The following is a 15,249-nucleotide window of genomic DNA, read 5'->3' as shown; positions in this document are numbered from 1 at the left end:
AGACGTGTTTAGTCTGCTAAAGTTCTAAAAAATAGTCGAGGATGAGAATAGACGACCAACTCAAACAAATCACCGTCGTTAAAAAGAAAAAATATGACACATATTAAAAGAACAAGGCCGCAAGATGGACATACAACGACGACAACTAAAACACTACGCCGTTAAATATAATTTTCACGACAAGAAAAAATATGACATCTTTAAATACATGAGAAGACGACGTTATTGAAATCTACTACGTCTCTTATTTACAAACAACCGTCGTGAAATAAATTTTTCACTTCGATTTTTCTAAAAAAGATGACGTGGAAATAGTTGTCAGTGTCATTATTTACGACGTATGTATTTATATAGTTGACGTTGAATGCGAAACAACGTCGGTGGCATTTATATTGTCGACGTTGTATTTATATGTATTCATTACTCACGACGCACTTATTAATATAGACGACGTTGAACTTCTAAACAACGTCGGTTCCAAATAAATGAGAGCCGTATTACAGAACATATAGACGGCGTTGATTATGATGAGAGCCGTATTACAAATAACGTCGTTTAATTGATATTAGACGGCGGTTATAATGAATTACCGTCGGAATTCATTTCGTTCCTCTTCGTTTATAAAAGAACTTGCGACGTGGAAAATGTATGATGACGTCGTATTTTTTAACGTTCAGATTATATATCTCGTTTTTTAGACGTCGGTATTATGGGATTGGAGTCGTGTTATTTTGAATTACATGGCGGTTCTTAATCCTTCCCCGACGTGATATCCTGAATAATTGCTTCACAATAGCGTCGTGGTTCTTCATTGTTACGTTGCTTTAAGACGTCGGTAAATATACTGAATAACTGGTTCACAATAACGTCGTGTTTTATTTGACGTAGAAAGTGAAGAAATCACATTACAATATATTACAAAATTAATGTCATACACTGCCAATTACATAAGCATCATTCAATCCATATATCTTCACACCCATCTCGAATATTTTGACCGCCTAACTCACCCACCAGTTCATCAAATGTGTCAACATTTGGCATCCCTCTAGTAAATGGCTCACACTCAATTATCACATCACCTAAGACTTCATCACCAATAACATCATTATATTCTCTATTAGGCATTGATAACACTACCGACCAACCACGATGCATCGGGTCGTCAACAAAAAATATTTGTTTGACTTGAGAAGCCAAAACAAATTGGTCATTCCTATGTCCAATTTTACTCACATCTACAAGGGTAAATTCAAGTTCGTCGACTACAAGACCAGAACTATCTATCCAATCACACCTAAAGACTGGGATTGTAAACTTTTGGTAGTCAAGGTCCCAAATTAAGCACAAATTTAAACCAAAACTTGCAATAATAATCCTCCTCAAAATTATATGAACGAGTACTATTGCTCATGATGACATGAGGTGAGAGGAAGGGATGGTTTAGGGTTTAGGGTGAGCACCACAAAAGGGGCAAATTCTGACCTCTCTAGGTGATTTTTCAAAGAGGGAGGTGCAGCTGTACTTCCTTTCTCCTTAATAGGTCTGCCACTGCATGCAACACAAGTCGCAAAAGCAGCTACACATGGCAAAACAACTGTCGATACAAAGAAACCAATATGGAATTAGGTATAAACATGATAACATATTAGCCCTTTATTTTACTTGAGAAAAATGTAATTTAAGGGGGTTGAGAATGTTCAATTACCATCCTGTGCAAAATCCAGCACCCTTACGATGATGAGACTCTGCAGGCTCGGGGCAGGGAGGTGGTTGTTGGGGGCATTCAGGACCATCATGTTTCATGGGGTAAGCAACTGGTTCATATTTGATCATGAACAAAGTAAACAAACTATATATATATGCTAAAGATTGATAGGTAGGAGATGAAGACAGTATAAGCAATTTGGTAATTTACCTGGAGCCTGGTGATGATGGTGGTGGTCCATGAAACCAAGCAAGAAACCAAGCAAGAAACCAACATATACATGAAACCAAGCATGAAAACAATAAATCCATTCCCAATTCAACATAACATAGGGTGATTAAAAGATCCGACAAAATTAAATCCATTCCCAATTCAACATAACAGATAATGTAATCCATGAACCCATTAAACAGAAAATCCATGAACCCATTAAACAGAAAATCCATGAACCCATACCTATAAGCACATTATTAACAGATCGCAAAGCATATACCTAGAACCCTTTAACAAAACAACCTAATATCATTCAATGAATTTACAAGGGGAAGATAGGGTTTGTACTTACAGGTTGGACGAGCTCACAGATTCGACGGAGCTTGGAGAGTGCAACTTTTAATTAGAGCAGAAGTGAGAGAGCGAATGTTATGTTGCGCGAAATCTGAAAATTTTAGGGTTCAGGGTTAGAAGTATAAGAATAAGAGCCAAATATAAAAAAATTTAGGGCGCGCGAAAATTTTTAGAGTGCGCGCTCTTTAAAACGTCGAAAGAAAAATCATGGCGAAAGTTCTACAAGAACCGACGTAAATGTAATATTCCACGACGGAAACACTGAACGTAACGCCGTTTATTTTGACGCTTCATTTTTCGGATTAATTTTAAATTTATTTTGAATATTTTGATATAAAAACGACTGAAAAACCACGTCGGGGTTAAGAAATTGAAAACGTTGTAAATTATAATAGACGACTTACATATTAAAATGACGTCGTTTAAAGTGGAAACCATGTCGGATATTTTACTGCACGACGTAACATATGTATTCCACGACTCAACCACCGTCGTTAACAATTAATACCCTAAACCCTTAAAACTAAATTATATAATTTTAAAAATTAAGTTTATAAAAGGGTTTATGGTTTTACAGCCTAATATATACCCTAGACTACCAAAAAATTATACTTTAAAAATAAACTCCAATAAATAACAACCCTAATCTCTAAACCCTAGACTCTAAACCCTAAACCATAAAACTAGAAGTGATTTTATGACTCATCAAAACAATTTTGTTTTGGATAGTCATTTTAAATTTTTGTTATTCAAAATGAATTTTTTCAAGGTTTAGGGGGAAGAAAATATATCAATGACTTCATAGGAGTTGACTTTGCATTTTTTTAATTTATTTTAAATTTATTTTGAATATTTTGATATAAAAATAATAAAATATTCTTATCACAACAACAAACCACGTCGGTGTTAATAAATTGTAGACGTTGTAAATTGTAATAGACGACTAAGTTGTTAAAATGACGTCGTTTAAATGAGAAACCATGACGGATATTTAACTATCCGACGTAAAATATATATTCCACGACTTAACCGCTGTCGTTACAAAGTACTACCCTGAACCCTTAAGAAATTGAAGACGTTGTAAACCATAAACGACTCAATTGTTCAAAGAACGTCGTCTAAATATCCTTTTACGTCGGATTTGTTTAAAACGAAACAACAAAAAACGACGGTTTTTGACTTTATTAGGTCGTTGGAAAAGTATTACACGTCGGTTAGGCAATTTGTATGTTTGTTTTTTTTTTAATTTAAGAAAACCTCAACAAATTTTTACATTATATATTATAGACAAAATTTGTACATTATACATAAATATCAAGTGTTCAATAATTCCCCTATTCCAGGTTAAGGCAAACAAACTCTGCCCATTCATTCCGGACTTCATCAATTGCTTCTTGGGGGTATGGCGCTTCCTGTTTTCCCTTGGCATACTGCATAAACAATGACTATTAGGGTTTATAAATAAAAAGAAATTCAATCACAGACAACGATATTTTTCATAACCGACGTACTATATCTATTCAACGACAGTAATTTTACATGACCGTCGTTGATAATACTAAAAACGACGTAAAATGTATGAAGGTAATTTCTTCTTACCTTCTTCTCAAACCCCAAGGAAGGATCCATGATGATGTCCCTCATGAAGCGCATCACATAATACCCGCATTCGACACTGCTGGGTTGCTTTGGTGTGCCTGACAGAGTTTTCCAAATTACTGCCTTACGGCCTGGTCTGGCTATGTGAGAATTATAAATTTTTATAGCACTGTTCACGATGTTTTTGGCCTCTTCATCGACCACACGATTTCCTGGCAGAGGATCCAGAAAATAGACGGTTTCTCTCTTTGCTCTTACAATCAGCAAGATCCAATGACGGCTGCACAAAATTAATATAAAAACGACGATTATTTACAAAAACGACGTATTATAATATTTCACACGACGAAATAAAGTAGCAATCGACGACATTATACATTTATCACGACGATAAATAACTACCGACGTGGTTAGTAGTTTCAAACGACTCAATAAAATAAAACACCGACGTGGTTAGTTTATACGCTGTCATTTATTGAAAATCATAAAAACAAAATCCTGTTAAGGAGACTAACCCTGGATTGTAAGGCATCAGGAAAATCTGTTCACCGTCAGTCCTCTGAAGTCGAGCTGCTAGTAGGCGTGATCTGTCAGCTAGTAGGCGTGTTTATAAAATAATATAAACAAGTCAGCACAAAAAAACACACGACGGTTATGTATAACAAAACGACGTATTATAAAATTTCACACGACGTACTGAAATAGACAACGACGTTATAATATATTTATCACGACGGTACATACTAACGACGTAGTTAGTTAGTTAAGACGACGCAATAAATAAACCAACGACGTATTATTTTAGAATGACAAACCTCATATATACAAAAAAACACACGACGGTTATGTATAACAAAACGACGTATTATAAAATTTCACACGACGTACTGAAATAGACAACGACGTTATAATATATTTATGACGACGGTACATACTAACGACGTGGTTAGTTAGTTAAGACGACGCAATAAATAAACCAACGACGTATTATTTTAGAATGACAAACCTCATATATACAGCAATGACAGTGGCTCCTATTTCTTCCATGCCTGCAAATTGTGTAATATCTTCAGGCAAGAGGAAGGTATCGCGCTCTAGACCAAACACCTCCTTATCAACTGTAAAGTGCAGGGTCTTATCCTGAGGCACGAGTGTCGTTTCCACATAACGACAAAGGGAGTTTAAAGAAGATGGCGCCTCCATATTTGAATAATCAACAACTTTAATAACCTGTTTAAAGAAATAAAAAAAATGATGTGGTAATTCAATAAAAACGACGGTTTAAGGAATACAACGTCGTCTGAAAAGAATTTAAACGACGGTGAAGAAACCGTCGTGGTGAATAATTTATTACGTCTTAAAAAAAATTCCGCCGTCTAAGTTGTAAACAAACGACAGTTTAAAGAAAAATATCGACGTCTGGAATTTTGAAAAACAAATAAAAAAGGCAAAGTTATGTGAACATACCTGATCGTCATCTTCTTTCTCCTTTTCATCTTGTTTTTCTTCTTTCTTCTCTTCATCTATTACGTCGGGAATGACTAACTCCGTCGTCTAAAAACCACAAAGTTTTAAAAATAACGATGTTTAATGGCGTGTAAAACAAGTAAACTAAATACGACGTGGTATTGAAATACAAACGACGGTTTATTTTTAAAATCGTCGTGGTATGTATTTCAAACGACGGTTTTATTAATAATAACGACGTCTAATGATTTTAAAAAAAAACAGAGAATTCAAAGTTCAGATATGTTACCTTTTCTTCCTGATGTTTCCCATTTTTGGCAGTATCATCCTCAAAATGTAGGGATCTCACATCACCTCCAGAGCAGCTTGCTTTGTCAGACATTGGATTTTTGGGACTTTGGCTAATTCTGGGTTTAAGCATGCTTGGATCAAAATTGGGAATTAATTGGGAAAGCTGACTCAGGAAATGCTCCCTCTCAGCCTCTACCAATTGTTTCGTTCTAGCCTCCATCCTTAAAGCCTCTTCCCTTGCCTTAGCTTCCATCTTTTTAGTCTCTTCTTGAAGGAGAACTCTTAAACTGTCATTCAAACGGTCGTCAAAGCTCACTCTCTGTGGTTTGGGTAAATTGAAATATTGCCTTGGTGAGATCCCAGCACCTACTCCTCTCACTCTGCCTGGATGCTCGGGGCCCAAAGCCATAGTCAGCACATCATTGCTGCCAGATACAGTGACTTTGCCTTCCGAGACTTGTTTTTGCAATTCATCCTAAAACAAAGATATATAAAAAAGTAAGAACAAAAACACACGACGGTTATTTATATACAAACGACGTATTATATAATTTTACACGACGCAATAACATATAAATCGACGTTATTATAATTTATCACGACGGTAGTTATACCGACGTGGTTAGTTTTTAAAACGACGAAATGAATAAACCACCGACGTCTTATGCTTTATTTACAGATAACAGAGGGATGATTCAATATTCACACCTTTAACGACCTTGTTTAAAACATTTCGACGTAGTAATTCAATACAAACGACGCGAAAATGAACCACCGACATCTTATGCTATAATTACAGAAAACAGAGTAGTGATTCCTGATTTAGACCTTTAACGACGTTTTTTAAAAAATTTCGACGTGGTAATATCATTCACACGACGCAAAATATAACATAAGACGTAATAAGAATTATTCACAGTTTAATAAAAATTTAAAACAGAGTGAGTAGGCTTACAATTAATTTTATTTTCTCTGCCACCTTTGGATCCGGGATGTTACCATGTTTGTCCTGTCTAGCTCTCTTCCATAAGGTAGATCTATCAATTTCTACCCCAGGCATGGTTTCCTCCAATTGATCCTCCAAACCAGCATATCCTTTTCAAGACAATCGATGATTGTACTCAAGTTTCTCCCTAATCTGTGCATGTTGAGAATGCACAGACTCAAAATCTTTGGATAACCTTGAAGCTACAAAGGCATCCCATTGTGCTTTCTCTATGAATTTATATGTTTCAGGGGGTTGGCTTAATCTCTCCCTGTCATTGGTGTATGGAAGGATATAATGCCTCGTTAGTGTAGACTTGAAATCCTTCCATTTCTTGGCAGCAGAAGCTAACACAGAGTTCTTGCCCCCTTGACCTACCACAAAAGCAATGTCAACTGCTTCCCAAATCTGCTCCTTTATATCCTTGGGGATTTGAGCCCATTTCATGTCCACAAGTGGAACTCTGGAGCGTGCCAACACACCAATGTAGGACTGCATCTCACTATGTGCTTGGCCAATTCCTTTCCCCCTTTTATTGTACTCAACAATTGGCCTCAGTTTCTGAAGTTTTCTCTTCACAACACGAGGCATTGTGCTCATACCTCGACCAGACTTTGAATCATCAGAAATTGTTGTCGTGCTGGTTGGTTCTGTCTCAGCAGATGATGAAGCAAACTTCATCTTCTTCGAAGGCTTCACTTGAGGAGGTACCATTCCAAGCTCTTTACCTCCATTTTTCTTGGAGCCAGAATCCTTACTTTGGTCTTGGTGAGAAACCATTTTTACAGACAAAACTGCAAGTGAAAATATTTCAGGAAAAGATTAAGAACACAAACGACGGTTATTAATAAAATACGACGTATGATATGATTTTAAACGACGCAATGAAATAATCTCAGACGTAATAAATGTTTAAAACCAAGGTAATTAAACAACGACGAAATAATTAACTATAAACGACGTGATAATTAACTATAAACGACGAAATATTTATATAACGTCGTGGTATTGATGTTCACACGACGTCAGTAGTAATATACCGTCGTCTTTATAAGGATCCGAAACCCTTCTTTCTTTCTCTGTGAATGTTTGATTGCAGATTTGATTTTTCTGAACCATGGTTTTTGTTTTCTAATTTGATAAAATACAAGGCCAAGAAAGAAAGTTTTGGAATCTTATATAGACGACGGTATTTTAATATGACGTCGTGGTATTAACATTCACACGACGTAAAACAATAAGATACTGTCGTCTATATTAGATACCAACCCTACTTTCTTTTTCTTTATATTTTATCAAGTTAGGGAAAAACAAAAACCATTGTTCAGAGAAATCAAACCCGCAATTAAACAAGCAAATAAAAAAAAGACTATAATTTTAAAAACAACTTTGTCAATTTTCAGACGACGCTAGAACGACTGACGAACCGTCGTGGTCTACATATTTAACCACGTAAATAAGAAGCTACCGTCGTCTTATTTAGTTGAGGTAGTTGTCTTCAAAGTTGAAAACTTTCCCTCTTTGTCTGTATATTTTATCGAACTTGGAAAGAAGTAAAATGATTTTGGCCAGAAAAAAGGTAAAAAGATTTTTCAAACAAAAAACGTATGAGCATGCAAAACAGCAACCAAAATAGTGAAAATGAAAGCTTACCTTTTGCGTGCAATGAAAGCAAGAGGAAGATTATGTTTAAGTTCAGAGACGACGAAGAAGACGAGAGGAAGACGATGAGATACTCTGACAGTGCTCTGACAAGGAAAAAAGTCTAAAAGTTTTCTCTGGAAGATTGAAATTTTTAATCGGGTTTGGAAACAGCGCATGTGTATGTCAGGTAGACGAAAAGTTGCTTACATATAAAACCATTTCAAAAAAAATAATACGGCGGTTACATATAACTACGACGTATGAATTACAAAATACGACGGTACATTTAACTTCGGACGTGGTAAATAAATACGACAGTAGTGTTGTAGGTACCGTCGTAGTAAACTCAAAAATTAAAGTACATAAGTAATAACTCGCGTCATGGTAGATTATTTAACACGTCGTTTTTATTAATGTACCGACGTGTATTTCTGTAATATACGTCGATCATACCGACGTTGATTTTACAATTTAAACGGCGGTTTTTTTGTAAGGACCGCCGTTGGTTTTAAAAATTTATTCTATAAATTTGTCTCTTTCATTCATTTTCGGTTTACATTTAGGGTTCCAAGTTCTTCCTCTCTCAGTCTCTCACGTCTCAAAGACAATAATTTGGATGTCTTTCTCAAAGATAAATTGAGCTTACTCGCATCAAATATATGTCCACAAGAAGAAGCTTGTCAACTAGCCTTCTCACTTCCTTGATCAAGCCTGATAGGACACTTAGTGCTTCTGAATACTCCTTGCTTTCCATCAAAAGAGATGCAAGCCTGGCCTCCACTCGCTGTCGAAGGAAAGTTCGCTTCTCAAGGAAATCTGCTTGATTTTCTTGGCTAAGAAGATCCGTCAGATTTGTGATAGCCTCTTCCTTTATCCGTAGAGCTTCAGAAGAAGAAGATGGGTTTCAAGAATGCGATAAAGAATAGAAATGGCTTCAGATGGCCTCTAAAGCATGAGCAATCAAATCAGTATTTGCTGGGAGATATGATGAAGACATTGTCAATGCTTTGAACTATACAAGTCCTGCAGAAAGATAAATGACCAAACTGTTAAAGAAACTGAAACAACGGCGGTTTTCTGTTCTACCGTCGTCTTTTCTCGTCGTCTATATTAAGGTAAGATGGCGGTAGATTTATAATTACCGACGTATATTATTTTGTTAAACGTCGTTAAGTGTACTACAACCGACGTGGATTTTATTTTTAAATTATAAATAGAGTTTTTTTTTCCCAAATTCTTTCAGTTTTAGTTTTCAATTACAAAGCGTGATAAATAGATTTTTCTTTCCCGAGGAAATTTAAAATGAGGGAAATTAATGTTCTAGAATTTGTAAACTAACACGACGCAATATTACTAACCCGAGGAAATTATAAATAGATTTTGCTTTCCCGAATAAATTTTAAATTAATTCAGTTTGAAACAACGACGGTTTTTTGTTATGCCGTCGTTTTTAACTAAGACGACGCAATATTTGTTTTGCGACGAGGAATCTTTTCATTTAACGTCGTGATGTTTAATATAACCGACGTGGATTTGAATTTTTAAATTATGAATAGAATTTTTTTTTCCGTGACCTTTCAGTTTATTTTTCAATTACAGTGCGTTATAAATAGAGTTTTTTTTTCCGGAGGAAATTTAAAATGAAGGAAATTAATGTTCTAGAATATGTAAAGTTTCTTTTTTGGATGACAGATTTAAATAAAATAAGAATATAAAAACAACGACTGTTTTTTTATTACTGTCGTCGTTTTTCATCGTCTTAAGTAAGACTAAGACGACGTAATATATTTGTTTAGCGACGTTGATTTATTTGTTAAACGTCGTTAGGTATAATATAACCGTCGTTGAAAATTGTCTCTCTGATTGCAAATTTGCAACGACGTTAGGTATAATATTTGTAGATACACAAACGCACACACATCATCAACTTCCAAAAAATTGTCTCTCTGATTGCAAATCTGTGTCATCTGTTAAGATTATGATGTGGAACAGAGTTCCATCTGGTAAGATTTCGTAACCCTTGGGATCTCAGACAAATCTGATTATGTCGGCGGTTTTCTATATAAACCGTCATGGTTATTTCAATTCTTGTCATTAAGTAGATCTACCAACGTAGGATAAGAAAATCAAAGAAAAAAATTGTTAACAAAAATTCTTATTAAGACGACGGTTTAAATTAAAGGTACGACGTATAAAATGAATAAATACGACGTTAAATTTTATAGTACGATTTAAAGATAACGTCGTAGAACTATACGATAATGACGTCGATATATTTATATTTTCCGTCATTGTACATTAATTTAATACGGCGATATTTTGTATTTTAAAGCCGTGGATTTGTTTGTAATTATACGGCGTCTTATACGAAAACCTCGTCGTGTTATTTTATGAGTAAAAACGGCGGTTTTTATTGAAATCGTCGTCTTTACTTTCTACGTCGGTCGATTCATAACTTCTGCCCTTCTTTGTTGGCATTGATTTTACACTGCGGAAATCTGTTACAAATAGACGTCGGTTGTTTAATTAGGTACGTCGTTGTTTTTGAACAGCCATTTGAATCTCCATTTTTTAGTTATCTAAGGTTGTATTACACGACGGTGTTTTTAGAACCGTCGTCTTTTTAAAAACCACGACGGTTTTCACTTAGACCGTCGTTGTTTTCTGGTCGTCTTTTTCACTTTTTGTAGTAGTGGTGCTTCGCCATGTATTCTCCTAAGGCTTGACTTGTGATCAGTTGGGAATCCGAGTAGATGGCCAGCTTCTTGATTGATAGCTCCTTTGCCAAGCGCAAGCCAGCGAGCAATGCCTCGTACTCTGCCTCGTTATTTGAAGCCGGGAAGCCAAGTGTGATAGCTTGCTCTAACAGGGTTCCATCAGGGGTGATGATGACGACGCCTGCTCCAGCTCCTTTCTGGTTTGATGCTCCATCTACGCGTAGCTGCCACATGTCTCTGGGTTGGTCAGGTTCCGCGGAGGTCTTGTTTGCTCTCGAACTTTCCTTCTTTTTGCTGACCAGCTTCTCTTCTTCATCTGATGGTGTGGAGTCTGCAACAAAGTCTGCTAAAGCTTGGGCTTTTATCGCAGTCTTTGGCCGGTAGAGGAGGTCGTATTGGCTTAGTTCTATTGTCCACTTCATGAGTCGCTGAGAAGCATCAGGGCTGTGGAGGATTGATCTCAAAGAAAAGTCAGTCATAACGACGATTCGGTGAGCCTGGTAATAAGGTCGCAGCTTTCTCGCAGAAACGACAAGGGCCAAAATGAGCTTCTCCAACTTTGGGTAGCGAGTCTCTGCATCGAGGAGAGCTTTTGACGTATAGAATATCGGATGTTGGGCCCCAAGTTCTTCTCGGATGAGAGCTGAGCTGACGGCCGAGTTAGACACTGCCAGGTACACGAACAAGTCTTCATTAGGAACTGGCTTCAAGAGCAGGGGAGGTGAAGTAAGATAGGTCTTTAGACTCTGGAAAGCTACTTCGCACTCCTCGTCCCACTTGTCTTTTTGCCCCTTCTTCAAAGCTTTGAAGAATGGTCTGCACTTGTCGGTAGACTTCGAGAGGAATCGGTTGAGGGCTGATGCTCTGCCCGTCAGACTTTGTATTTCCTTCACTGTGGAAGGTGACTTCATCTCGAGAATAGCTTTAATTTGGCGTGGGTGTGCCTCTATACCTCGTTGTGTGACTAAGTACCCCAGGAATCGGCCGGATGATACACCGAACGTGCATTTACTTGGATTCAGCTTCATGCGGTATTGGCGGAGCAGGCTGAATGCCTCGACGAGGTTTTTGAGGTGGTCTCCACGCTTGGGGGCTTTGACCAGCATATCATCCACGTAGACTTCCATGGTTCTACCGATCTGCTCCTTGAAAATCTTATTCACGAGCCTTTGATAGGTTGCTCCAGCGTTCTTCAACCCAAAGGGCATGACCTTGTAGCAGTAGGTCCCTCTCTCGATGATGAAAGAGGTCTTCGCCTTGTCATCGTCGTACATCATAATTTGATTATAGCCGGAGTAGGCATCCATGAAGCTGAGCAGCTGGTTGCCGGAAGTCGAATTCACGAGCTGGTCGATCCTTGGCAATGGGAAGTTGTCTTTAGGGCATGCTTTGTTGAGGTCGGTGTAATCGACGCACACCCTCCATTTGCCCTTTTCTTGTTTTGCCACCAGAACAACGTTGGCCAGCCATTCTGAGTAGGAGACCTCTTCAATAAATCCAGCGGCTAGAAGCTTGTCGATCTCGGCTTCAATGATCGCGACTCGCTCGGGAGTGAAGTTGCGTCTTTTCTGCACCACGGGCTTGCTGGCAGGGTTGACATGGAGGCGGTGGCAGATGATGTTTGGGTCAATGTCGGGCATGTCAGATGGTGACCACGCGAACATGTCTTTGTTGTTTTGGAGGAAGGTGGTAAGCTCCACCTTCTCGTCTGGGCTTCGGCGCGAGCCGATCAGCGCTTTCTTGTCTGGCTGGTTAGGATCGAGGGGTACTAACTCAACGTCTTCCTCAGGCTTCCAACCTTCTTCAAGGGAGCCTTCCGGGCGAATTCCCTCATCTCGATCCTTCTTGTTTGGATTTTGGCGTGAGCCGATCTGCGCTTCTTTGTCTGGCTGGCCAAGATCAGGGGGTACTAACTCAACGTCATCCTCAGACTTCCAACCCTTTTCAGGGGAGTCTTCCGGGCGGATTCCCTCGCCTTGATCCTGGCTCATTAATTGCTATTGTGAGGTAACAGCTCCCTTCTCGTTCGAGCTTGCTTGTCTGCTGGGAGCGCTTCGTGCCTCGTTGACAGCTTGCATTACTGGTGTGAACTGCATCTGCTTGCTCTTCTTGAGTCCGTGAGCTGTGCATCTTCTTGCCATGGCTTGGTCACTATTGATCTGCCCGATTCCACCTCCAAGGATGGGGTAGCGAATCTTCTGGTGTAGAGCAGATGTGATAGCCTCGATCTTGCTGATCCACGGTCGGCCCAGGATTTCGTTGTACGGGGAGATCTCGTCGATGACCATGAAGGTTTGTGAGCAGACTACTGGGGGCGAGTGGACGTCAAGGTCGATCTGTCCAACAGTGATTGATGTGGCCCCATTGAAGCCAGTCAGCGACCTTGCAAGTTTGCTTATCTTGGGCTCCAATCCCATCTGTTGGATGACAGATAGTTGCAGGATGTTGGCTGCGCTGCCCTCATCCACATGAACTCGCTCGATCACAGCTTGTTCAATCTGAATGCAGATGACTAGGGCGTCATTATGCGGCAGGTCAAGCCCGATCAAGTCTTTCTTCTGGAAACCAATGATGGGTGTATCCACGATAACTGGTACTCCCATTGTGACTTGGGAGACATAAGTCGCCTGCGCGATCTTCCTCTTGCGCTCCTTGGTGGTCAGCCCAGACTCCTGAGAGTCAGCTAGAATGGTGTTGATTCGAATGACCTTTTGGGGAGGTTCCTTGGCAGCCGCATCACGATCCTCGATCTGTTGGATGGCCTTCTTTGCGACGAATTCTGTGCAATGACCTTCTCTGACCAACTCCTCCAGATGCCTTTTCCAGGCATTGCAATTGTTGGTGTAATGACCGTGCTCCCCGTGGAATGCGCAGTATTTACTGGTGTCCCTCTTAGAGGGGTCTTCTTTCATGGGTGGCGGTCTCCTCACCCACGGCTTGTCCTTCACTTGAGCCAGGATCTGATGAATTGGGATAGCGAACTCAGTGAAGGTCCCAATTTCTGAGCTTCCCTCTCGGGGCCGCGATCTGCGCTTATCTCGGGCTTTTTGCTCGAACTGGTTGCTCTTTTGGCTTGCCTGCTTCGTCGGGTGATCAACTTGCTTGCTAGCTTTCTTTGCGGCGATTCGATCATCGTCCCAAAGTGCGTAGCGTTCTGCCGTCGTGAACACTTCTGCCAAGGTTTGACTTGGTGTTATGGCCAGTTCCCGGTATAGCTCGTGCTTGGTTGGCAAGCCCTTCTTGAAAGCTGAGGATGCAACTTGGTCATTGCATCCTATGATGTTAGCCTTTTCAGCCTTAAACCGTCTCAGGTAGTCTCATCTGGCTTCTTGCGCAGGTTGAACAGATGGTCTGCATGCTTTCTGACCGTCTTGTAGGAGGTGTACTCCTTTGTGAAGATGAAGGCCAACTCCTTGAAGTTTCCTATCGACGCGGACGATAGAGTGTGGAACCAGTCTTGAGCTGCTCCTCGCAGGGTCATCGCGAACACTTTGCACATCAGGGCATCATCTGCCTTGTACAGGATCATGGCGCTCTTGAAGTGCCTCAAATGGCTCTCAGGGTCAGAGTCCCCCTTGAATGGAGTGATGGATGGCGTTGTGAACCGCTTCGGTGGAGGAGCTCGTTCCACTTTGTCGGTAAAGGGCGAGCAGTCAACTCGATCAATTTTCTTATGCAGGGCCTCCTCCGCGCTTCCTTTAAGTTGGAGAGCTTGGAGTCGGTCATTTACTAGCTTCTCGACGTCCTCTGCTCACAGGACTGGAGTCTCGGGCCGGCGTCTTCGGTGCCTCGAGCTCGACCGGCTAACTTCTTCCTCGGTTCCCAAGGGTCGATCCCCTTGGGTGTTCTGCCCGTGGGGCAGATTAGAAGATTGTGCTTGTGAGGATTCCTCTACATCTTGTCGCCGCGTGTTGGTCCTCGAGTAGGTTGGTGAGCGTCGATCATCATCTTCTACCCGCAAGGAGGGTCGCTCAGGTCGACGTCTTTGGTGTCTCGAGCATGACTGGCTAACTCCTTCCTCGATTCCCAAGGGTCAATCCCCTTGGGTGCCCTGCCCGTGGGGCAGATTAGGAGATTGAGGTTGGAATGATCCCTCTACAGCTTGCCGTCGCGTATTGGCCCTCGAGCTGGTGGGCGTCGGTCGTTGCGCTCGTCACGCGACTGCTCACGAACTCGAGCTCCTTGTGGGCCCAAGCGGGCGTGGACATTAGATTGTGGGCCTAAGCGGGCGTGGACATTAGTCTGTGGGCCTAGCCTCTCGAGCACATTGG

General features: G+C 40.1%; 1 protein-coding gene and 1 long non-coding RNA gene across 2 annotated transcripts; both read right to left on the bottom strand.

Moving 5' to 3' along the window:
• LOC109950774 lies at positions 1,471-1,946 on the bottom strand. Its single transcript, XR_002273072.1, has 3 exons — positions 1,919-1,946; positions 1,709-1,817; positions 1,471-1,597 (listed from the first exon to the last, which is right to left on the bottom strand). It is a non-coding gene; the product is annotated as an uncharacterized LOC109950774 (long non-coding RNA).
• On the bottom strand, positions 12,976-14,507 carry LOC109950833. Its single transcript, XM_020570972.1, has 2 exons — positions 14,346-14,507; positions 12,976-14,265 (listed from the first exon to the last, which is right to left on the bottom strand). The coding sequence occupies exons 1-2, from the start codon at positions 14,505-14,507 to the stop codon at positions 12,976-12,978; spliced, it is 1,452 nt and encodes a 483-aa protein (XP_020426561.1).

The sequence above is a fragment of the Prunus persica genome, chromosome G8 (assembly GCF_000346465.2).
Source record: "Prunus persica cultivar Lovell chromosome G8, Prunus_persica_NCBIv2, whole genome shotgun sequence".
In the NCBI taxonomy this organism is placed as follows: domain Eukaryota; kingdom Viridiplantae; phylum Streptophyta; class Magnoliopsida; order Rosales; family Rosaceae; genus Prunus; species Prunus persica.
This window is presented reverse-complemented; position numbering and strand designations above follow the sequence as displayed.